The 23,640-nt window shown below is 46.4% G+C and overlaps 1 protein-coding gene across 1 annotated transcript in view; it reads left to right on the top strand.

Moving 5' to 3' along the window:
• Positions 1–15,379: 15,379 nt before the first annotated feature.
• COL22A1 (collagen type XXII alpha 1 chain) overlaps positions 15,380–23,640 on the top strand; it is a 274,799-nt gene continuing 266,538 nt past the window's right edge. Inside the window, exons 1-2 of the mRNA XM_063079935.1 lie at positions 15,380–15,497; positions 18,583–19,149. Coding sequence (XP_062936005.1) covers positions 15,380–15,497; positions 18,583–19,149 — 685 coding nt within the window. The remainder of the gene's footprint in view (positions 15,498–18,582; positions 19,150–23,640) is intronic.

Below are 23,640 nucleotides of genomic sequence, written 5' to 3'. Positions count from 1 at the left end.
TGGGACAGCACCTCCAAAATCAGTGTGGATGCTGGAGCACTATTTATATTTATTGCTTCACCAGACAGACGCTGCTCAAAATAAATGAAACAGAAATATCTTTCTGTGTCCTCAAGACCCCGTAATCTGAGATGATCTCTTGTGAAATAAACTGAGACAGTGTACTTGGTGGTTGAGGAAAAAAAGAAGGAAGGGAAAATATTGGGAAGAATTCAATACTGAAAAGGTGAAAGAAGTAAGGATGGGTTATGACAGTGCTAAGAGGTTTGGAGAACCTAATAAAACTACAAAAAGTGGTCGGATTTTTCTTGTGCTGATGGGTGGGGCGGTGGGGGTGGGGGGCGTCCTGTCTGTGCTGCTGCCCCATTGGCCCAGGAAGGGTGCAGGGGTGTGGTATCTGGATGGACTTTGGAAGTTGGCACTTGGAGGGGAGGTTAAACAGGGTAATTCTGGGAAAGCAGATCTAAACTGAGCTGTCAATCAAAGACTAAATGGGAGGAAGAGGAGACCATGCGCAGAGCTGAGGGAGTGTGGGGAAGTGGGCACGCTCCGTGGGGGAGCCTGCATGGGGTGGCATCCGCCCTGCCATGTGCAACAGGAGCCTGCTCTGTGGTCTCCAGGTGGCAGCACCCCAGCTCAAACTGGCTTACGTTTAAAACAGGAGGGTGGGGAGATGCTTGCTTGTGCGGCATAAAAGCTCTGGGTACCTCTGGACTTTGGGCAAAACTGGGTTTAGGTGCTCAAGGGATGATTCTTGTCTTGTTCTCCTCAGTGCGTGGCTTTGTTCTCCATCTGGGTCCCCCCACGTGATGGCAAATGACCACCGGCATCTCCAAACTCAGCAGCTCCAGGGGAAATGTATCTTTTTACCCCGGAAACTCCAGCGGGGTTCCAGGGATTGCAGGCTTGTCCCTTGTCAAATTCCAGCATCCAGGGGAAATCTTGAGTCCAAGTTGGCCCAGTGTGGTCTCATGCCACCCCCTAACCAGGCAAGTGGGGTACACTCATGTGAACCTCATCGACTCAGACTAGGAGAGAAGTTTTCACATAAAGCAAAAGATGGACTCTGCCACCTGAAGGAGGGAGGGTCAGAGGCAAGAGCAACCATGGGACCAGACAGGAAACAGCCACTTCTGCAGGAACTAGAGGGTGGCCAGCTGGGAATGATCTCAGGGCACCACATTTCCGTGGTACATACTCTTCTCTCCTGACTCCACCAAAAGTTCATTAGACTCAACACCTCTGTGTAATGAAACATAATTCAAAATTTATGAGCATTTTTGCCACATGTTACTTAAGTCACAAAACTCAAACCACTAACATTCTAGATCCCACAGTCTGTCTTGGACTGTCCTTTCCATGTTTATCTTGATTCTCTTCAGGGGGCAGCTGGTAATCCCTGGAGTTGGGTGTCCTAGAAGGTGAATCCAGCCTCTGCCACTTAATAACTGCATGACCTTGAACAATGTCCTGGCCTCCAGTTTTCAGTCCGTGAAAGGGGACAGTAACTCCGAGCACACTGGGCTATGGTGGGGATTCCACATGACCGAACAGATACATATCCTGGCTCAGTAATTGTTGTGTGGTTGGTGCTCAATAAATCTTAATTGAAATCATGGATAAATCCATTCTTATCAGAATCCACCACCATTCTGTTGATTAGTGGTAAGGAGACAATATTTTCCTTATTTCCCTGTCAGTCCTCACAGTCTGATCCGGGGGTGGTCAATAGGAATAATGCTACCATAACCCCCCTTGGATGACTGAAAGTCAGAGCGCATGAAATGAAACAGTTTCTGTTTCTCTGATCTGTGCTTTCAACCACATTTGGTCAATACTCTGGTTGTGCCTTAGCAAACCTTGACCACATCCCACAACTTCCTGTTCACTTTCAGGTACAAGGAAGACTAGTCCAGTCAGTTCCAGTACAAACGTTTAATCCAATATTCCCTTAACGCTCTCTGCCCTCCCATCACAGCCGATGCTAAACCACTGTCCTGAGGGGCCCCGGTGGGGGGTGGGGTGTGTGTGTGGCTCTTTCCTCCTCCTCCCTCTTTACCTGGAGCGTTGGGGTGAGGATGAAGGGAGAGCTGAGGGGACAGTTGTCCTCTTTTTCAATGGCTGCAGTCATAGTTCCCTTTGGCTTCTTTGCCACTGAAACCTCACGGTGGCTTCCTCATGGAGCTCCCTCAGCTCCTCCATCTTGGTTGATCTAATCTGATCTGGTTGGATTCTTTCATGCCCCTTCTGCTTCTGCTCCAGGAGTGCCCTGCATGGCTTCTTACAGCTAAAGTCTCCTTGTTGTGCAAACGGCTATCTCGGTTGGGTACCAACCCAATAACTCAAGCCAAACATCCTTCTGCAGTGCCCATTGGACTCATGGGAAACTCACTCACCCTTGCCTCATGGCATCATGGGAGTGCAGACTGCCCCCCCCATTGCCCCACACTGTCACCTCTCCACATTCTCTTCTCCCCCGTCCACATAGATCCAAGCAGACATGCAATCAGGGGACAGAAGGTGAGGCTGAACCGGGAGGCACAGGCCAGCCCATGAAGGTCTATGGTGAGGACTCCGAAATATTATCCAAAGGCAGTGAGGGGTTCCTGCAGGACACATCCACACAAGTCTCAAGGTCATGTCTGTGTGTTGGGAGCCTCATTTGGTTCTCGTGAGGATGTGTGGAAAGCCCTGGTGAGGGGTGGATCCGAGGCTGTCGTTCATAGGATCCAAGAACTGATGGAGCTTTTCACTCCTCACCCGTCCCCCTTTCTGAAGGCTGGCTCCTTCTCTTTCTACAGATCTCAGCTCAAGTGTCCCCAGATAAGAGGAGACTTCCTTTTTACAGAGTGTAAAAATTGTCTCACCCAAGTCACCTTCTATCACATGACCCTCTTTCTTTGTGTTCAGTTATTACTCTCTGGAACTATTTCCCTTATTTGTGTTGCTTTGTCTACTTTCTCTCTTCTGTCTTGGAAGTAAGTTTGTGTGGAGATGGGGATGTTGCCATACCCAGTGGTTAAAACTTTGCCTGGCACCTAGTTGGGACTCAATAAATATTTGTTGAAATGACTAATCAATGTCTTAAGACAATGCAGAATAGTGAACAAGCAGGTGCTAGCTTCAGAATGAGCATGTGCCTTCCAAGTCATGGGCAGCCCAGCTGGAGAAATCATCGTTTCAAGAATAGACAGATGTGGCTGAAGTTTCATTTGTAGTTTCTAGCAACTGAGAGAGAAACACAACTTGTATCCATCCTCTTCTTAGCGAAGTGATAAAGACAAAGAAATAACCAATTAGTCATAGTTTTGAATTCCATACTGCAAAGAAGGAGGTTAGAAAACACATTTCTCTCTCTTTATCTCCTCCTTCAATAAATTAATCCTTCTGCATTTTTGGTGGTGCAGGGCTTAAGATGATTGCATTTAAATCATTGGGACATCTGAGTGGAGAGGACATGAGGACTGGATGGATGCTCTTGCTCATTAGCAGGACCAAAGACTCCAAAGTCCTGAGCTCTTTTGTGTTCTCCCCTCCTGCAAGGCACTGATCAAGTACTTCCACTTTGTAGAGTAAAGGGGCCAATCCTCCCTGGTTAAATGAAAAAAAAACACAGAATTTAGGATCATAATGGATTGGGATTAAATCCCAGTTCTACCACCTCCTGGCATATGATCTTGGGTACATTTCTTAACTTTCCTGAGCTTGAGGTCACTCTGCAGTTATAACTACTTTTCCAGACCCTTGTGAAGAGACAAAGCAAGACAAATGAAACAACCCGCACAGTTCTGGTTACTATTTATATCATTGGGCATCATGTGTTCACTGTATCTGTTACCCCAGAGTCTCCCGTATCAGCTGCCATTTTTATGTATTTACACATTCAACAGATATTTATGTACTTCGTGCCAATGGTAAGCGTCAGGGATCATAATAAGCAAAGCCACTTTTGCTCATCAAGAAACTCATCACCCAATAGCAAAGAAAGATGGATGCACACAAGGCAAAAATATCAAGGGGGATACTGACATGTGGATCTGTGGACCAGCTAGCACCGACCGAGCACCTGGCTCAATCATGTACAGCCATCCTTGGATTTTCTTGGCTAACCTGGTCTTCCCATATTCTGTCTTGTGTCCTGTAATCCATTTAAAGGCCCCAGAATTTTCCTGACCTTTGTCATCCAGAAACTGGCTAAAAGTGAATGCACTCGCTGTACTCATGTGCCCGGTATGGTGAAAGGTGGCAGGCAGTGGCCTTGGTTTTTGCAACACTTACATTGTGATTAAACATCGTATGGACAATGCACAAAAACAAATGAAAGATAAGAATAAGAGAGGGCAGAAGGAAGAGAAAGGGGAAAATAAAGAAGAGGAAGAGAGGAGGAAGAGGAGCAGAAGGAAAGGAGCGGAGGAGGACAGGAGGAGAAAGAAGAGAAGGCAGCAGGGGTAGTGTTGGGATAAGCAGCAATGCCTGAGGTCCGCCAGAGCTGGCCACAGTTGTCCCGTGTCTCCGACACAGGTGAAGCTGTGCACACAGCTGGGTGAAGACAGTAGCAAGAACAGATGGAGACAATCTGTGACTAAGTAATAGTTAGCTTTGTGTTTAAAAGATTATACTGTCTACGCATAGAGAATCTAGTTAGTATAGGTCACTGGTTGGGAGGATTTTGTGGTTTAGTCTAGGCCAACAGGAGTGCAGAAGGGGAAACGGTGGCAGATCTCGGGTACACTGGGGAGAAAGATCTGATAGGACCTGCTGGTGGGTTGGATGTGGGGTATCAGAAGGGAAGCATCCAGCGTTTGAGAAATGGTTGTACCAACTCCATAACCTGTGGAAAGACACTGATAGGCATTTAGGGCAAGATGATCTGCTTGCAATCTATCCTGACAAAGCTTCCTTTCTGGGGGGGGAGGGAGAGATGAAGACCTGTGATCTCCCACTTCTCTTCTTGAGTATTTGCCAGTGATTCATTTTCCTGTTCATTGAGATGACCAAGAGGCTTTCAGGATGTTTCCATTTCTAGGTAAGGCAGAAATTGACATAGATAACGCTGAGATACGGGCGGGGCAAAGAGCTTTACCTTTCTGGGAATGTTTGATTATGTACCCTCAGGGGATGAGCCGGGGCTGTGGTTCTGTCCTTCAACTTGATTCCTGTCTTTTATAGGCTAAAAGTGTCTCCACGCCCTGCATTCCCTTATTGAAACTTAATCCCTAATGTGACAGTATTTGGAGATGGGGCCTTTGAGAGGCTCTGAGGTCATGAGGGCAGAGCCCTTATAAATGGAATTAGTGTCCTTCTGAAGAGGCCCGAGAGATTTCTTACAGCTTCTCTCACGTGAGGACACAGTGGGAAGACAGCCTTCCACGAACAGGAAGTGGGCGCTCACCAGACACGGGATCTGCTGGTACCTTGATCTTGTACGTCCCAGCGTACAGAACTGTGGGAAGTGCATTTCTATTGTTTGAAAACCACCCAGGCTATGGCAGTTTGTTAGAGCGGTACAGACTAAAACACCATCTCTGGTTCAGCTGTACTTTTTCAGAATAAAGGGTTTTCTCATTCAAAAATCTGCTCATCTGTAGAAGCTGTGAATTTGAATTGAAGGGAAACCATTCATTGATATATTTCCTGAATTTTTATTACGCATGTGTTCTGTGGGAAGATGTGTTAGGCAGTGGGGACAAAGCTTGCCCTGGGGGACCTCAGGATCGCCTTTTACTCTCAGGGATGCATTTCATTAGATTGGGTAAGCTTTGCGGAAGAGCCTGCCACCGTGTGGGAATGCTAATAATGGTAGAGCATGTGTTTCCGCCTTCTCCTGCCACTTCATCCTGGCCTGGATTCAAATTCCCGCTCCGTTGCACACTGGCTAGTGAGCTCGAACCGTTCCTTACCTTGTGTGTCTTCGTTTCTTCATCTATAAAACAGGGGTGATGAAGCCGCTTTGCAGGTGTTGGCCGGAATGTTGAATAAAGTTACCTATGTAACTCACCTGGGGAACTGAGGGACCTGGTTGAGTAATTGATGAGTAGATTTCTAAGCTCTTTTATGCACTTTGCTGTACTTTGTGCCATTTTTATTGAGGGATTAAATCTGCCATTTTTTTAGTTGTTTTCCTTTTGTTCATTGTGTTCCACATTCCTCAGTTTCCCGTTTTTGCCTCCTTGTGGATTACTTAAACAATTTTTACAATTTTATTTTGACTTATCTATGATGTTTTTAAATAAATCTCTTCGTATAGTTTTTTAGTGGTTGATCTCAGTATTGCAACAAACGTAGATAATGTACTACAGTTTACTGGTGTGGACATTTTACCACTTGAAGTGTAGAAGTCTTACTGTCATCTAGGTCCTTTTATCTCCCCCTCCCCCCATATTACCTAAAATACAGATACCATCTTTAGAATTTCCTCCACACACATCAAGCACCATATCAGATGATTTTATAATTTTTGCATCAATCATTCAAATTTTTTTTAAACTCATGAGAAGTACGGTCTATTATATATGCCCTTATTTTTATCCGTGTTAGCGTTCTTCCTTCCTAAAGTCCCCACCGCTTCCCCTTACTTTATTTCTGTTTAGGGTACTTCCTTCAGGAATTCTTTAAGGGTGAGTCTGTGAGGCTTTTCTTTGGGTTTACTCCGCTTGGTGATAAACAGGATCTACAGCTTCTAGGATCTCAGCAAATTTGGGAATTTCTCATCCATTATTTCTTTGAATACTTTTTTCAGCTCCATACTGTTTTCCCTCTTCTTCTTTGACCCCTATGATGTGATTTTTATGTACTTTGTTATTGTCTTATAGATTTTTGAGGCTCTGTTCATTTTTTACCCAGTCTTTTTTCTGGCTCTTGTTCAGAGTGGGTAAATTCTATTGGTCTGTTTTCTAGTTTGCTGAATCTTTACTCTGCTGTCTTGTCTCCAGTGAGATTGGGCCTGCTGTGAGATTTTTAAATGTTGTTTACTGTATCTTTTAGCTCTTTAATTTCTCTTTGGTTCTTTTTTAACCTTCTCTTTCTTTGTTTTTTGCTGGGAATTTTTATTTTTTAAAATTTGTTTAGATAGTGTTGTTTTGCTCATTGAAGCATTTATATGATTGCTGCTTTTTAAATATCTGTTAGAAAATTTGAGTTACTTAAGTGTTGGAATCAGTTGATAGGGTTTTCTTGTGGAGTATACTAACATTTATAAAGAAAATGTATTTCACAGGGCCTAGTTTCCAAAGCCCTGTAGTTTCAGGTATAACCTAACCTTTCAAAATTACATATAGAAATGTTAAGTTTGCAAAAGACAGGAAACTTTCCCCAGGCTAAAGTCTCTGTTGTGGATATAGAATTGTTACACAGCAAATTTGCTGGCTCAAGGACAGATGCTCTTGGAGCAGGTTAACCTACTGATTGATACGTTAAGCTGCTTTATTGTTATGTAAAAATACTGAGGAAACCGCTGTAGGAAAACACAGTATTTGCTAAGAAGAAGCTTTCGTTGGTGGATCAACTTAACCTTTTGCAAATTGTATTATGGAATGTCACTTTGTTATTTCACTGATGTTGCCAGTTTCTATTGTTAAACTATACTTAGCCATAACTCTGCCTATGTTCCTTTTCTGTAACTTTCTGGCCTGGAGAATAAATATTGAGACAGAACCTCAGTTCAGGGTTAATTTTCCAAAGGAGGAATGCCTCTCTCCTGAGTGTTCCAGGAAATTACCCTTTCAGGGTGTCCCACTGCTCAGAAGAAATGGGCTTTGAGTAATCCTTTTTGCATCTCCATCACCCCATGCAAGGCAAAGCAACATTTTCTCATTCAAATTGTAATTGTCCTGGTTCTTGACATAATGAGTGATTGCAATTGTATCTTTGACACATTAGGTATTATTCTGTGAAAATCTGGATCCTATTTAGTTTGATTGTTTAGCAGACAGTCGCCCTGTTCAGGTATAGGAGGATGGCCCTAGTGGGAGTAGGTATTCAGCCCTTTGCTGGGCCTTGCTGATAAAATCCCCAGGAAAATACCCAGATTTTTTTCTTAAGGTAACTGTACACCACTCAGAACTCTCTACTATAAAAGTCACAGGAAAATACTTGATTAGGGAAAATAACCAAAGGTACTATAGCATGCTCCTTTATATTACTAAGTATGGTAACTGACAGAGTAGCTGACACTGGATCAGAGATGGGGCACAGTCGCTTCTCTCCCTCTGCCAACCCTCACCTGAACACTGATACCCCTTAGAGCTCTGCCTTCTGCACTCTTCCAGGAGTATCTCTTGCCCCAATTTCTCTTCTTAGTTCTAGCCTCAACTGTCCACCTGCCTTTTACCTCTCCATCCGGCTGTCTTACAGGTGTCTCAAAATCACCTCAGTATGTCCAGCCCAAACTCATCATCCTGTTCCCCTCACTGACTGGCTCCCAGAAGCTCACACTGGGAATCTGGGCTTCCTCCCTCTATCCACCCATCCCTGCACGTCACCTGACATTGTGGAATCTGCACCTGGCTCACTTTGCCGTGGCTGTCTTATGTTTCTGGCATCCCTTTTTGTATGATTGCACTACCTCCTCACTGGTCCCTCTATTCCAGTATTGGCAATGGAGTTTCCTAAATCACATCAATGTATGCCACTCCCATGGATGCAAACAGCCACGGACCCCAGGGGATCTCCCAGCTAAGTCTGAACCCTCTCTCTGGGTCATCACACAAGTTTCTAGGCTTCCTTCATTAACTCTCTTTCCTCATATTTGAATGTCTTCCTCACCACGAATTCCTGCCTTCAGCTCCAGCCTGAACTTTTGTCACTTCTGTTATCCTCTTCTTCAAGCTGCAGTGCTTCTTGCTCACTCTGTGAGTGATAACTGATAGAGGGTGGGCTGTTGCTGGTGAAGGCAGCCCTTGTGCTCCTGCCTACTCCCCACCTGTCTTTCCAGGCTCAACTGAGGCATCACCTCCTCCAGGAAGCCTTCCTTGACCTCCCAGGCCTGAGTTAGGTGCTTGTTTTCTCAGCTTCCCAAGACAATGTGTATTTTGCTCTATTAGAGCATGGACCACATGGAAATATGAGCATGTGCTTACTTGTCTGTCTCCACTGTCAGGCTGCAAGCTCCTTGGACAAAGTGTAATATAAAATGCATAACATGCATTTATGGAATGATTGAATTAGAGACTAAAACAGTGAAATACCCAGTGCCCCTATGCAGTCAGCATCAACTGAATTCTCTGAGTAGCTCAGATGGACAAGTCTCTCCTTGACAGCCAATTATGACAATCATGGCAGCCTTTTCCTTCATAAAAATGATCACACCCATTGTCTCATGTTATCTCCTCCAAAGATCTCTAAAGTTGGGGATTTTGTTCCCATTTCATAGCTGAGGAAACTAAGGGTGGGAAAACAATAAAAATAGCATTCCTTAAGCACTCTCTATGGCCAAGTATGCTCTAAGCTTTTTTTTTTTTTACATATAATAAGTCATTTAATTAAACCCAACAAGCCAGTGGCATAAGTATCTTTATCCCGACTTTATACATGAAAGGGCTGAAGTTCAGAGAGGTTTAGTGACTTCCCTTGGTTTGCACAGCTAGTCAGTGGCAGAAGTGGAATTTGAACTCAGGGATTTGGATAGACAAGCTTCGTCATTGTGCCAGCTGCCCCAAAGGAAGTCAAATGCATTGTCTGGTCCGGCATGTAGAAAGTATTCAGTATATAGTAGCATTTTCACTGGGGACACAGTAGAGGCACACCAGTGAGCTCAGTTGGGCTCTTGAGCAGCGAGGTTGAGACAGAGCTGCCGGGCTGCGTCTTCCTCCTTCTGACAAGCCAGTGCTGTGGCCTCACGTACAGCTCAGCAGGGCCATGCTAGAGGCTCAGAGCTGGGCCCGTGATAAAAAGACGCAGCTCGGTGGTCTGGACACGGCCACACCAGGCTCTTGTGTGCCAACCAGATTCCTGTGCAGAATGTGGCCCATCACCCCAGCAACAAGCAGCACTGCCTCCTTCCTCAGCCCCCACCCTTGACAGGCAGAGTCCAGACCCTCTGAGCCAGACAGCTTGAACTCTGCCCAGACTGTTCTAGCAATGCACCGAATCTCATTTTCTCTCTCTAAATTGCTTTCTGCTCAGTGTTTTCCTTCCTCTGGGATCCTGAATAGGGAATGCTGGTTACTATGGTGATGGGCTGGCTTGTAGAAGGAACTCAGCTCTGTAAATTAATTGCTGGACTTTTGGGGGACTAATGGCAGAGCTCTGCCTCCCAGGGGCAGGGGTGGGCTTATCTCATGCCAGCTTGGCAGCTGATCCCTGGCAGGCAAGGGATGGTGGTGCCCCTGCTTCCGTTCTAGCTGAAGCTGCAACCTGAGGGGGCTGGGGAGGGTGGAGGAGCTGAATGCCAGCCATCCCATGTTTACTGAGCACCTGCTGTGTGCAGGATCTCTGTGGCATGCTTTGCAGAAACTATTTGGTGTAACGCTCATAATACCGCCCCCCCACCCACCATGGAGTAGAGATCACCCTTCTTGCAGGTAAGGGAACTGAGTGTGAGAAATGCTCGTTCACACTGCTGAGCCGCAAAGCCAGGGTTCCACAGCAGGCCTACCTCACCCAGTGGGCATTTCGTTATGAACACTCCGTTTGTTTCTGGGTGGAAGTCCAATGTCTTCCCTATAATCTCTTCCAGAAGACAGAAGAAAAGGGAACATTTTCTCAGTCATTCTATAGAGCCGGCATTACCCTAATACCCAAACCAGGCAAAAACATTAAAAGAAAATAAAGCTACAGACCAGTATCTCCCATGAACATAGATGCAAAAGTCCTCAGCAAAATATTAACAAATCAAATCCAATGATGTATAAAAAGAATTGTACACCATGACCAAGTGGTATTTATCACAGGTATTCTGGGTTGATTCAACATTTGGGAATCAGTTAATGTAACTCAGCACATCCCCAGGCTGAGGAAGGCTGTTCTCTTCTCTCCGCAGTATTATCTGAAATTTCTTCCCTCTTCCTTTTGATGCCCTTGCCGCTTCCTTCCTGTGAACAGGGTGGTGCACAGTTTGTTTTTTGATTATATCTTCTGCTTGTTTCCTTCATTGTTTCTGTGCTTAAGAAATAAGATTCCCAGCATCAGCCAGATTCCAAGTGTCCCGAGAGAAGCAGTGTTGCTGAATGATTATGTGCATGGGCCCGTGGTCAGACCACCTGCGACTGAATCCTGGCGCCCAGTGTGGAGTCATGGGAAGGCTACTCAAGCCTCCTGTGTCTCAGCTTCTTACTCTGAAATGGGGCTCATCACACCCACTGTTCAGATTAAATGAGTTACCACGTCCAAAGCCCTTACCGGTTCCTGGCACTTAGTAAGTACATAATACATGTTAACAGTTAGTGCTGGAAAGAACATGTGCTTTGGTGTCATTCAGACCTGATGCCAAGACCAGCTCTGTCATTGCTAGTGGCGTGTGCTTAGGGAAGTCATCTATGCTCCCTGATCCCCACGTCCATCCTCAGTAAATTGGAGCTAATAACACTGCCTTGCAAGTTTGCTGGGATCTTAGAGAGGATATTTTATGAGGCACCTCATTTCCAGTGCACACACAGGCACCATGAATTTCACCCAACCCTTCCCCTAGAGAACCAAGAATAGGGGTTGAATTTTCAGCCCAACAAATATTCATTTAGCCCAGGTTCGGTAACTAGCCCAGGCCTGGGTGAAATGAGGGTGCTCAGCACAGACTCCCCCTGGAGGAACTTACAATCAAAGTGTAAATAGTTCTGGGATGTCGGTGCTCACCCGTGGGGCTGTCATAAAGATAGAAGTGCACAGTGGCCATGCCATAGGACTCTAGCAGTGCCAGGCTTTACTCCAGGTGTGGAGATAGTTTGGGCTGTGTGTGTCTTTGGAAACAGGCAGGTCTCGGGTTTGAGTCCCAGCTCTGGCTCATGCTAGTGATGTGGCCTTAGGAGTGCTGAGGCATTGAGTAAGGGCTGTATGTGCAGTTTTGTTATGTGATCCATACAACAGTCTCTTCACAGCAATTGCCGCTGGGGTGGGTTCTGTTATTATCTATACTTTACAGGTGAGGAAACGGAGGCACAGAATGGTTAAGCCACTTTCTGAGATCACAGAGCTAATGAGTAACCAAAATTTGTACCACCAGGCAGTCTAATTCCAGAGCCCGTGCTCCTAAGCCCCCTGTCAACTTCTCCCCCTTGACCATCAGAACTGGGGGATCTGCATCTCTCCTCCTGGTGCTGATGGGTTGATGGAAACGTGAGAGGTGCTGCCCCACAAGGGACTCTGGAAGTGTAATGGTCTGCACCCAGGGTGTGAGGCTGCTCTTAGGCTATTACAGATCCCTCTGCCCATGTTTTCAATCAGGTTAATCAGTCTGCCTTCAGTACATGGAGGAGCTCCTGGGACCTTTGTCCCATTTGCTATCTTCCGATTAAGTCTCAGGACTCACAGTCTTTCCAAGGAAAGAAGATGGAGCCCCACGAGACTCTCCCCTCCTGGCCTGCTCAGTCTCATGACAGAGTGGCCCTGCTGGAACCTGAACAAACACTTGCAGAAGGCAGGTGGAGAGAGCAGGGAGGTGGGAGACGCCCCCGGCAGGGAGCACTCTGTCCTGGGCACTCACAGTTTCCCCATCCCTTCACCCCTCACTACCACTTGCTGTCTGTACTAGTTTCCTATTGCTGCTATGAAACATCACCACAAATGTAAAGGCTTAAAACAACACAAACTCATTTTCTTAAAGTTCTGGAGGTCAGAAGTCCAAAATGGTCTCACTGGGTTAAAATCAAGGTGTTGGCAGGACTAAGTTCCTTCAGGAGTCTCTAGGGGAGAATCCCTTTCCTTGCTATCTCAACTTCTAGAAGCCACCTGCATTCCTTAGCTTGTGGCCCATTCCTGCAACTGCAAAGCCAGCAGTGGCTGGTGATGTCTTTTTCAGTTTGCCATCTCCAGTCCTGACAGCCTCCTTTTTTCGCATATGAGGTCCTTTGTGATTATATTAAACCCATCCAGAAAATCCAGGTTAATCCTCATATTTTATTATCAGCTGATTATCAACTTTAATTTCATCTGTAACCTTAATTCTTACTTGCCATATAACATAACATATTTACAGGGATTGAGATATGAACATCTTTTATTTATTTATTTATTTATTTGTATTGTGTTTGTATATACACATACACAATATAAACTTGAACATTTTAATCACTTAAAGTGTGCAATTCAATGACATTAATTACATCCATATGTTATGCAATTGTGACCACTATTTCTAGAACTTTTTCATCACCCCAGACAAAAACTCTGTCAACCATTAAGTGATAACATTTATTTAGGTCTCCTTTAATTTCTTTTGGCAATGTTTTGTAGCTTTCAGTGTACAAGTCTTGTGCCCCATTGGTGACATTTATTCCTGAGTATTCTGTCCTTTTTGATGCTATCATAAAGGGAATTGTCTTCTTAATTTCCTTTTCTGATTGTTTATTCCTAGTGTACAGAAATACAACCAATTTTTGAGTGTTGATTTTGTATCTTGCAACTTTGCTGAATTTGTTTTTTAGTTTTAACAGTTTTTTTGTGTGAATTATTTGGGACTTTCTACATCTAAGATTATGCCCTCTGAAAATAGGGATGATTTTACCTCTTCTTTTCCAAGTTGGATGCCTTTTATTTCTTTCTCTTGTCTAATTGCTTGGGCTAGAACTCCTAGCACTGTGCTGAATAGAAGTAGCTTAGAGGGTATCCTTGTCTTGTTCCTGATTTTTATAGGAAGAACTTTCAGTCTTTCACCACTGAGTGTGCTGTTAGCTGTGTGGGTTTCTCACATACAGCCTTTATCAGATTGAAGATATTTTCTTATAATCTTATTTTATTTTGCTTTTATCATGAAGGGGTGTTGGCTTTTTGTCAAATGCTTTTTCTGCATCAATTGTGATCACCGTGTGCTTTTTCTTCACCTCATTCTATTGATGTGGTGTATTACACTCATTGATTTTTATATGTTGAACCCCTCTTGCATTCCTGAGATAAATCCCATTTGGTCATGGTGTCTAATTCTTTAAATACGCTCCTGAATTTGCTTTGCTAGCCTTTTGCTAAGTACTTCTGCATCTCTGTTCATAAGGGATAGTGGTCTGTACTTTTCTCTTTCTTGTGTGTGTATTTGGAAAGACACATGACAAAGATTCTTCTAAAAACTTGGAGAGTACAACTCGCCTGAAGCCCAGTTTCTGCAATGAGGAAAATGATCAAATTTCCTGACTTGGATAACACTGAACAACGATGAACTTATATTCCATCCACCATCTTTCTTATTTCACACAAAAAATGATGGCTCAGTAGTTGCTGCTAATATTTGAATTTGTTATATCCATAAAAATCATAGAAAGACTGTAGGCTTAGTGCCCTGAAGAGGCCTGAGTTCAAGTCCCACTCCCTCCCCTAACCAACTGGTTGATCAGGTGGAGACGCATATTTTCTTTCCATCTTAGTCCCCCACTTCACCCCAATGCAAGTGACAATGCCTGCCTTTAAGGGGCATATGATATCATGCAACAATCAGGCAGTGCCTGCCACATAGTAGACAATAAATGGTAGTTATTCAGAAGCTTTCATAGCTCTTTTATGATGTCTATATTCTAATGAATGACTCCTGACCAGCTCAAGGTAATAAGATAATGTGATAGCATCAGGGAGCCCCAGACGCTGGCTATTTATCATTCATTTATAAACGGGTTATTTGATTAGGTGCCTATTATGTTCTAGGAACTGTTCTATGTGCTGGGCAATAGAATGGACAAGAGAGACAGGCCTTAGCTTTCAAGGATGAGTGTGGTAGGAAGCTCTGACTTGCTAAGATTCTGTGTGTTCAAGATCCTCAGACCTTGGAACTCTGACTGCCCCTGCATATTCCATTTGGGGACAGTACCTTTCTTCTTGTTACTGTGGCTGCCTCTTGCGACTCTCTGAGTACTGTCATTCAGGCTCTTATATCCTGTGCACTTGTGAGATCACTTTTAGTGCCCTGGTAGGATGAGTGCCCTTTTCGCTGAAGGTGGTGGGGGCCAGATTATATAACTTATATATATGTCCTGAGAGGACTTCACATACCTGTCCTGCATAGGAAAGTTCCCTAAATACCATGCTCTGGCTTGCCTTGGGCCTTGTGGATGCCGTGCCTTCTGCCTGAAATGATCCCCTACCTTTTGTCTGGCTGAGTCCTACTCAGCCTTCCAAAGTCAGCTTGGAAGGAAGCAAGGTTGCTTCTTGTGACCTTTCAGCTTGAGACCCTTTCTCTAAAGATGTGTCTTTCTCCACACAGGAAATGCTCCAGTAGACCCTAATGGTGTCTCTTCCTGGCCAAGAAATGCTTGTCCCCAAGAGTAAGAGAGCCATGGCTGGCCTGCGAGGGAATGCTGGAGCCTGCCTTCTCTGGCTGCTGCTGCTTTGGAGTGGGGACAATGGCTGCCAGGCCCAGCGGGCAGGTGGGGACATCACAGCTACACCATGCTGGGGACTGAGCAGCCAGTGTGCATGTCTGTGCATGTGTGAGTTGGGGTGTGAGTGTGTGTGTGAGAGAGAGTGTGTCAGTCATCCAACACATGTGTCAGCTGTCCTCCCACCGATGTGTGTGTGATCATCTGCCCAGTGAGGGCCTGTGCTTGTGTGTGGGAGTGTGAGAAGATGTGTGACAGTGTCAGTGTGGATGTGAGTGTGAGTGTGTAAGTGTGAGAATGGACTGTGTGTGTGTGAGAGACAGAGAGAGACAGAGAGAGACAGAGCAATAGATAGATCTGGGGCATACAGTGCTGTTCCCGTTTTACAGGTGAGTAACTGAGAGGTAAAGAGAGGCTGGGAGAACACAGGAAGTGATGTGCTAGAGCTTGTATCCCTGGACCTCAAAAAACAAGTTTACATTATTTCTTTATCAATTTTACAAAGCTCTCTCATGTATTTTACTTTGCCTGAGCCTCTCAAAGTCTGGCTAGCTGGAAAGACAATAGTAACCATGGACATCCTGTTTCACACGTGAGGGACATGGGGCTTCTATGTCCATCGAGCCAACCCCAGATGCACAGGGTTCACAGATTCAGAAGTGGGAAGGCCCTAGAATCGTCTCTTCCATGCCCTCATTTCTCAGAGTTGAAAACAGCAGGCCAGAGGGAAGCAGTCACCTCCAGGCAAGGCACGGCCCTCGCCACAGCAGAGCTGAGGCCAGAAGCCAGGGCGCTGGCCCTGTTCAGAGCCCTTCTCTCCACATCTAGCTTTGCTCTCACATGCCCACAATCCAGTCTGTTCCTTGGTCTTCAGGAGAAAATGCACCCAGAGCTCAAAAGGGTCCCTCAGTGACGCCTGCTGAGGAAACAAACCTTCTGCAGCCTTACAACAAATTTGCTCTAGGATTTACAACTCCCAGGCTGGGCCCTGCTTGGCCCTCAGCAGCAATTATCCTGAACAGGCTGGGACAGTATTGTCCCAAGGACAAAAGAATGACCTTTTGTGTCAAGGAAAAAAACGCCCCAGGAATTATCTCTGAGTCCACACATCTGGGCACATACACTCCAAAAGCCCTAATCCTGTTAGGAATCAATCTGCTAAGGCTGGGGTGCAACTCAGCTCCCGACATGAAGGTTGTAACGTAGATTTTGAAAACTAGAGAGAAAGGTTGTGTGGAATACTCAGGAGTGGCATTGGCTCAGGCCAAATAAAGACATATTTGTGTGTGTGTGCGTGCGTGCGTGCGTGTGTGTGTGTAAATGTGAAGGTACTTCAAAAAGTTTGTGGAAAAATAGGATTACAGTATAACACGTTCAATGAACTTCTTGAAGAGCCCTTGTGCATGTAGCTTCATTGCTTTTCTGTTTTCTGAACTTAATTCATTACTTGCAAATATAAAAGCAGAAAAACAAACAAACAAAAAACCTTATTCATGGCTCTGCTTGCTACAGGTAAGCAATGTTTCCTCCCTCAGGTTTTCTATGTATATACTCACACAATTGCACACACAGACACACAAAAACACAGGGTTTCTTTCCAAAAATTTTATCATATTATACATAATTTTTTGTAAACAGCTTTTCACACCCAACAGTATTTTGGAAAAATGTGTCCATGTTGGTTGATAAGGATTCCTTTGCAATCATCATCGTTATAGCTGCCTCGCATTTCCCAGGATGAACGTATAATGATTTTTATTTAAGTGATTCCATATGGGTGATTGTACAGGTTGTGTCCAGGATTTTCTTGCCCATGGTTTTGTGAAATTCCTTAAACATCTCTCCCCGCTCCCCATATCTGATTGTTTTCTTGGGGCAAATCACTACATGTGAAATTGGTGGATAAAAAGATACCCTCCTTTATGAGGCTGTAAAGCCCCTGGGAACCAGTGTGGCAAAGGCAAGCAAATGAGTTCTCCTTGACTCTTGTGTGCCCTGCTCCCTTTGCCAATCTCATATTTTAACAATCTCATATTTTAACAAAGTGGGATTTTTTTGTTTATTTTGTTCTATTGTGTTTTACCAGCCAAATATTTGTGCCAGGTGTTCCCAGAGGCCTAGCCAGCTGCTGCTGGTATGGCCAAACCCATGTTCTGGAAGAGTAAAGACCAGGGCTTTTGGATAGTTCTTTTGTCTATCAGTGCAACACTTTGGAGTTTAGAAAAGATTTCTTCTCATATTATCTAACTGTGAAATGCAAGAGTGAGCTCTCTGCACAGGGTTGCTGTGAGAGTGAGAGATAAATTATACGGTACCTTATTTTGTTTAATCAAAAGCATCATATAATTTATATACAATTTTTTAATAAAGGTATATATTCATAAAGTATTTTAGAACTTCTATAAATTTATATTTAAAATATATGAAATGCAGTACATTTTATATGCTTTCTAATGGTTAAATACTGTAAACTTTAAATATCCAACAAGAGAGCACTGGCTAAATCAATTATGTGCATCCGTGCAGTGGAACCTCTGCAGCCATGGAAACCGGCGTTATCAAACTGGAAATGGGTTTCTAGCACATTGCTAGATGTGAGAAAAACAGCTTATATATCAGTGTGTCTGATATAGTTCCATTTCCATCAATAACTATATAGAAATAGAAAATAATCCGGTATATGCACCATGGTTTCACAGTGGCTATCTTTGTGTAGATGGGAATATGAGCATTTAAAACATTTTTTTATTGCCTTTTCGGACTTTTTTGAAATGGGCATGCATCCTTTGTAGTAGGCTTAAAAAATAAGAACAAAAAATGAAGTCACTTTTTAACCAAAATAGAAGTCAAGAGATTGACGCATCCTGGTGTTTCGTGGACATTAAGCACCTTAAAGTGATACCATATATTCTCAGTTGAACCTCACAGCAGCCCTGCAGGAAAACTGGTCATTGTTGCCATGTGAAAAACAGGGAACTGAGGCTCTGGCCATTCAGGCTGCCCAAGGCCCCCAGCCAGTGAGAGACAGAGCAGGCAGGTAGTGGAGTCAGTCTGTGTGACCGCACGACCACACCTTTAGGTATATGGTACAAGGACAATGCCTTTTCACGCCCCCCTTCTGTCACCCCTGCAGGTTGCAAAAGTGTCCAGTACGATCTGGTCTTCCTCTTGGACACCTCGTCCAGCGTGGGCAGGGAGGACTTTGAGAAGGTCCGGCAGTGGGTGGCCAACCTGGTGGACACCTTTGAGGTGGCCCCGGACCGCACCCGCGTGGGGGTCGTGCGCTACAGCGACCGGCCCACCACGGCCTTCGAGCTGGGCCACTTCGGCTCGCGGCAGGAGGTCAAGGCGGCCGCGCGGCGCATCGCCTACCACGGCGGCCACACCCACACGGGCGACGCGCTGCGCTACGTCACCGGCCGCAGCTTCTCCCGGCGGGCCGGTGGCCGCCCCGGGGACCGCGCCTTCCAGCAGGTGGCCATCCTCCTGACCGACGGCCGGAGCCAGGACCTGGTGCTGGACGCCGCGGCAGCCGCCCACCGGGCGGGCATCCGCGTCTTCGCCGTGGGCGTGGGCAAGGCCCTGAAGGAGGAGCTGGAGGAGATCGCCTCGGAGCCCAAGTCCGCCCATGTCTTCCACGTGTCCGACTTCAACGCCATCGACAAGATCCGGGGCAAGCTGCGGCGCCGCCTGTGTGAGAGTGAGTCCAGGGGCCCCAGCAGAGCTCTCTGCCACCTGCCCCGCAACAGCAGGGGCCCTGCGCAGATGGCAGCGATGCAGCCGGGGCCAGGGAGGCCCGGGCTCGTGCAAGTAGCCGGTGCAGAGGCCGGGGGAGCCCACCGTGCCTAGGTTCAGTTACACGGGGAACCTGGTAACACACCCCACCCAGCAGGTGCCTATGATTAAGGAGCATTTTTCCTCCTCTCCCTTCCAGAGGCAGAGCAGACACAGCTTTGGGATTAAGGAAGGCTGGGTTCTAAACCCTCACCCCACCTGCGAGATGCTTGGTGGCTGAAAGTCTTATCTCTGAGATGGAACATCGTCTCCCCACTGCACAGAGGTGTTGAAGTTAGAGACAATGCATGCCGAGTCCTCACTGAGGCTCTGGCCTGCAGCAGGGTCTCCCGGGGGACTGTGAGGAGAGGTCATGCAGGAACATGGGCACAGACATGCTCTGTGAGCTGCACCCTGCAACCCAGAGTCAGCCATTTGGAGAAGGTCTGGACTGCTTATCGCAGAGGCCAAGTGCTGTTGACCTGGTGCCCTCTGAGATAACTGAGGTCTCTAACATATTTGTCTGGAGTCTGTTGATTGTGGCTGGGGATGGGGGAAGGGGCAGTGGGGGCAGGCAGAGAGCCCATGGCCCCCGGGGCTCTGACCTGGAAACTTGACCTCCAGGATGCTAAAGGGGGTCATTCTGAGGACAGCCCCCATCCCAGGACGGGAAGGATGAGGTGAGTTTCTCATGCTCCAACCTGTATCCAGCTTCTACCTCTGCACTTGGGGTGATGTTTGTCTCTCTTGGGTCACAACGGGTGCTGGATTACTTTCTCCTCCAGCGTCAGCAGGGGCTGTTCTTTGGGGCTGGTGGGGGCTGGGAGCAGAGTCTCAGCGTGTGTCCTGCTGACTATTGCAGGAGACTGAGCAAGCCCTAGCAGGGAAACTGTGGGTCCCACATCTACCAGGCTCAGGGAAGACCTTTGGGGGCTGGTGCAGTGGTGGAAGGGGCTGGTAGTGGGAGCAGCTGGCTGTGTCTTCACAGGGCAGGCATGGGCTTGATCCCAGGGGATGTGCCTGGCATGCAACCCAGTGAGAAAACAGCTAAACCATTTCAGAAACTGGGGTGGCTCTAGGTTTCTTTATTACGATATGAGTTTTTTCTCTGTTGTCTCCGTTATTCTTATTTGTTCAATAGACTCTTATTGGGGATTTACTTTTCGTGTGGCCTTGTGCTGATTTCTGGGGCTATAGAAAAAAGATAAGATACAGCCCCTGCCCTCAGGGTGCTCACAGTATAGAAGGAAAGAGAGACACATAAAAGGAATGCCATACTATGGGGTAAACTTTTAAAAAGATACAGGCAGAGTCTTGTGTGTCGGGTCCTCGGGGGATTGTGTTGGGTGGTGATGCTGAGAATGACCGAGAGCTTCCTGGTGGAGGTGGTGCTGAGGCTGTTTAGAAGGACCAGCATGAGCTACATAAGATTGAGATGAGGTGGCATGGGTTTGAGCGATGCCATGGCACGGTCAGGGAACTGCAGTAATAGACCCTTGTGGCTGGGGTAAAGAAGGGGATGGAGGTTGTTGAGCTTTGTCAGATTGTCAGAGTCTCTGTAAAGGAGGGCCTTGTGTGCTAAGGTGAGGACACTGGAGGGTTTTATGACATGGTCATAAAACAGTGGTATGACATGGTCAGATCTGAGTGGAGAACGGACAGCAGGAAAAAGGGAGGCCCTTTATGAGACTGCTGGAGAAATTCAGAGAACTGTGTTTCAGGAGAGATCGAGCACTGACGAGCAGGTCCATTTTACAGATGAGGACATCGATGCCCAGAGGGCTAAATGGAGGTATCTACCCAATAACAGACATTGGCCGTGGACTTTCCATTAAGTGGCTTCATTTGACCCTCATTGCAATCTCATGTGGTAAAGATTATCTCCTTTTTACAGCCAAGGGCACTCAGATGCTGAGATCCAGGTCCTGGAAGGCACAGCCCAAGGCCTGCCGGCTCCTGAGCAGGGGCTGGAGAGGGGCGGGCCAGGCTGGGAAAGAGGAGGAAGCGAGAGGAGACAGCCCAGGCAGGGCCGGGGCTAAGGGACGGATCTGAGTGCACCCAGGCCAGAAATATGGGCTGATAAGAGCTGAACATGTGGTCACAGCCCCACGCAAGAGGCAGAAATCCAATGTGGTAGCTCAGGGATGAAGAACTCCTAGCTGTTATCCCAGAACGCCTTGACACAGGGCCCTGGGAAGGAAGCGCACACCCCACCCACTGGTATTTTGCCATCCTGTCAGCCTTGGATCAGGCTGGTTCTGGATCTCAGCAGGGCTGAATCTAGACTTTGAAGCTCCCCTATGCCCAAGGGATAGCTCTGAGAATGGCAGAGACAGCCCCAGAGAAGTCAAGTCCCCGGCATATGCAGCACAGGTAATATGGTGGCAGGGATGGGAACAGAATCCAGGCCTTCAGCCTCCACGCCGGCCTCTCCCTGCTGTACCTCCAGTGCACAGGATTCACCGTCGTTGACCTTGTTTCTGCACCAGGGACAAAGCTTTAGATGGACAAGGGAGAACCCCACTCAAACTGGCTTGAAGAAGGAAGCAAATTTATTATTGCAAGTGATTGAAAAGGCAGGGGGTGAGATGGTCTTCAGCAATGAAACCAGGGCCTGCTCCACTCTCTCCACTTCCAGGTTCCTCGATTTTGGTATTAACTCTGTTCTTGGCAGACTCATGTGTCAGGGTCCCAGCAGTAAACAGGTTTTGGTGAAGAGACGTGCATGAAGCTTCTGTTTAAAGAAGGGTGAGATCAACCATGGATACTGAGGCACATGGGAACTAGCAAAGAGAGACGCCAGATGATGGAAGGGAAGGAAGAGAGTTACTGGAGCCCCATAAGGGCTGAGATCGAGCTGCCTTTCAGGACCCTAAGGCATGGAGGCACGCAGCTACTTCCAGAGCATGGCACACAGACAGAGAGGGAGCAAGACACAAGTCCCTCCCCAACGCCCCCGTTGGGCTACTGCCTCCTGTTAGCCTGACCCCATGTGACAGCAGCCAGCAGAGGAGTCCAGGTGATGTGGTCACAGCAGCCGGCCTCCTGGGGCTGGGAGCAGGGCAGAGGAGAAGGGAATGCATGTGGAAGTGCAAACTGAGTACGGCAGCACAAGCCACCGCTCAGTGAACCTCAGAGCCACGTGGGCCGGCAAACCCAGAAGGGAGAAGATGGAGACAGTTGCCCAGCAGGCCTGGGGTCCAGTCTGATTGGACTAGGATAGGTCATGTGACCGTTTAGGAGTGGAAATAGATTGAACGTTTTTGGCCTAAACCACATGATCTTGCCTTGCATTTGGGAGTGAAGTTTGTTACCACCCCCTCTCCTTCAAGGAAAGGGGTTTGATACGTAAAAGGAAATTGGGGGCTGTTACCAGAGAAAGGGAAACAGATGTGGGCAGCCCAGGACACACATCTACTATGCTAACATCAAGAGAAACTCATGAATTTTCTACAGTCAAGCTTCTCGGAACGCCTACAGCAGAAGTAAGATTTAAGTTAATGCTCAGCGTCTGAGGGGAATCAGTTTCTGTAAATACAGCTGTGAGATGAAGAGGGCCTCATCTATTCTGGTGACAAATGAAACAAAATCCCCTTACAATCATTTCAATTAGAAACAAAGCAAAACAAAATGAAAGAGCTGACAGTAACATATTGAAAAGCATCTAGCAAGAGTGAATCAAGGAGCGTCACAAAATCCAAACACCAGCAATCCCTTAGCACACAGAATATGCCTGTGGGTGACTTTGCAGCCTGAATAGGAACTATTCTGAGTAGAGGTTTCATATGGATAACCTGGGAAATCATAGGCTAACAATACGGTCTTTTTTTTTTTAATGTAATACTCATTCAATTCAATCCAACCCATCCATCCATCCATGCATTCATTCATTCAACAGCTGAGTATTGTAGCCGACTTAGATTCAATCAGATCTGTTCATTCATCCACTCAGCAAGCATGCATTGTAGTAAACATTCATTCAGTTCAATCAGTTCATTCATTCAATCACATATTCATATTCAACAACCACACATTAAATGATTCCTCTGTGCTAGGGTGTACACCAGGTGCCCAGGATGTATCAGCTCAACGGAATTCTCATTTTTCTGGAGAAGCTCTTGTCTACTTGAGCAGCAGGAAAGTGGCAGACAATGACACTACAGAGTCTGCTCACTGGCTGCCATCTGCCGCTTTACATGTGTGTTAGTTGAACTGCCTAGAGTGTCTTCACGCACAAGAATGTAAGCTTCATGAGGGCAAAGTCTGTTTCTTGTGGTAGCCCAGTGCCTGGGGCAGAGCCTCGTATGTAGGACCAGCTCCTAAGTACTGTTTAAAGGAAATCAAGGCGGTGACCTGACAGTCGTTCTGTGCTTGCTAGTGTGATGCGCCCGTTAGACGTACTTGTGCAGTCATCTAT

Source organism: Cynocephalus volans, chromosome 15, assembly GCF_027409185.1.
Source record: "Cynocephalus volans isolate mCynVol1 chromosome 15, mCynVol1.pri, whole genome shotgun sequence".
NCBI classification, from domain to species: Eukaryota; Metazoa; Chordata; class Mammalia; order Dermoptera; family Cynocephalidae; genus Cynocephalus; species Cynocephalus volans.
This window is presented reverse-complemented; position numbering and strand designations above follow the sequence as displayed.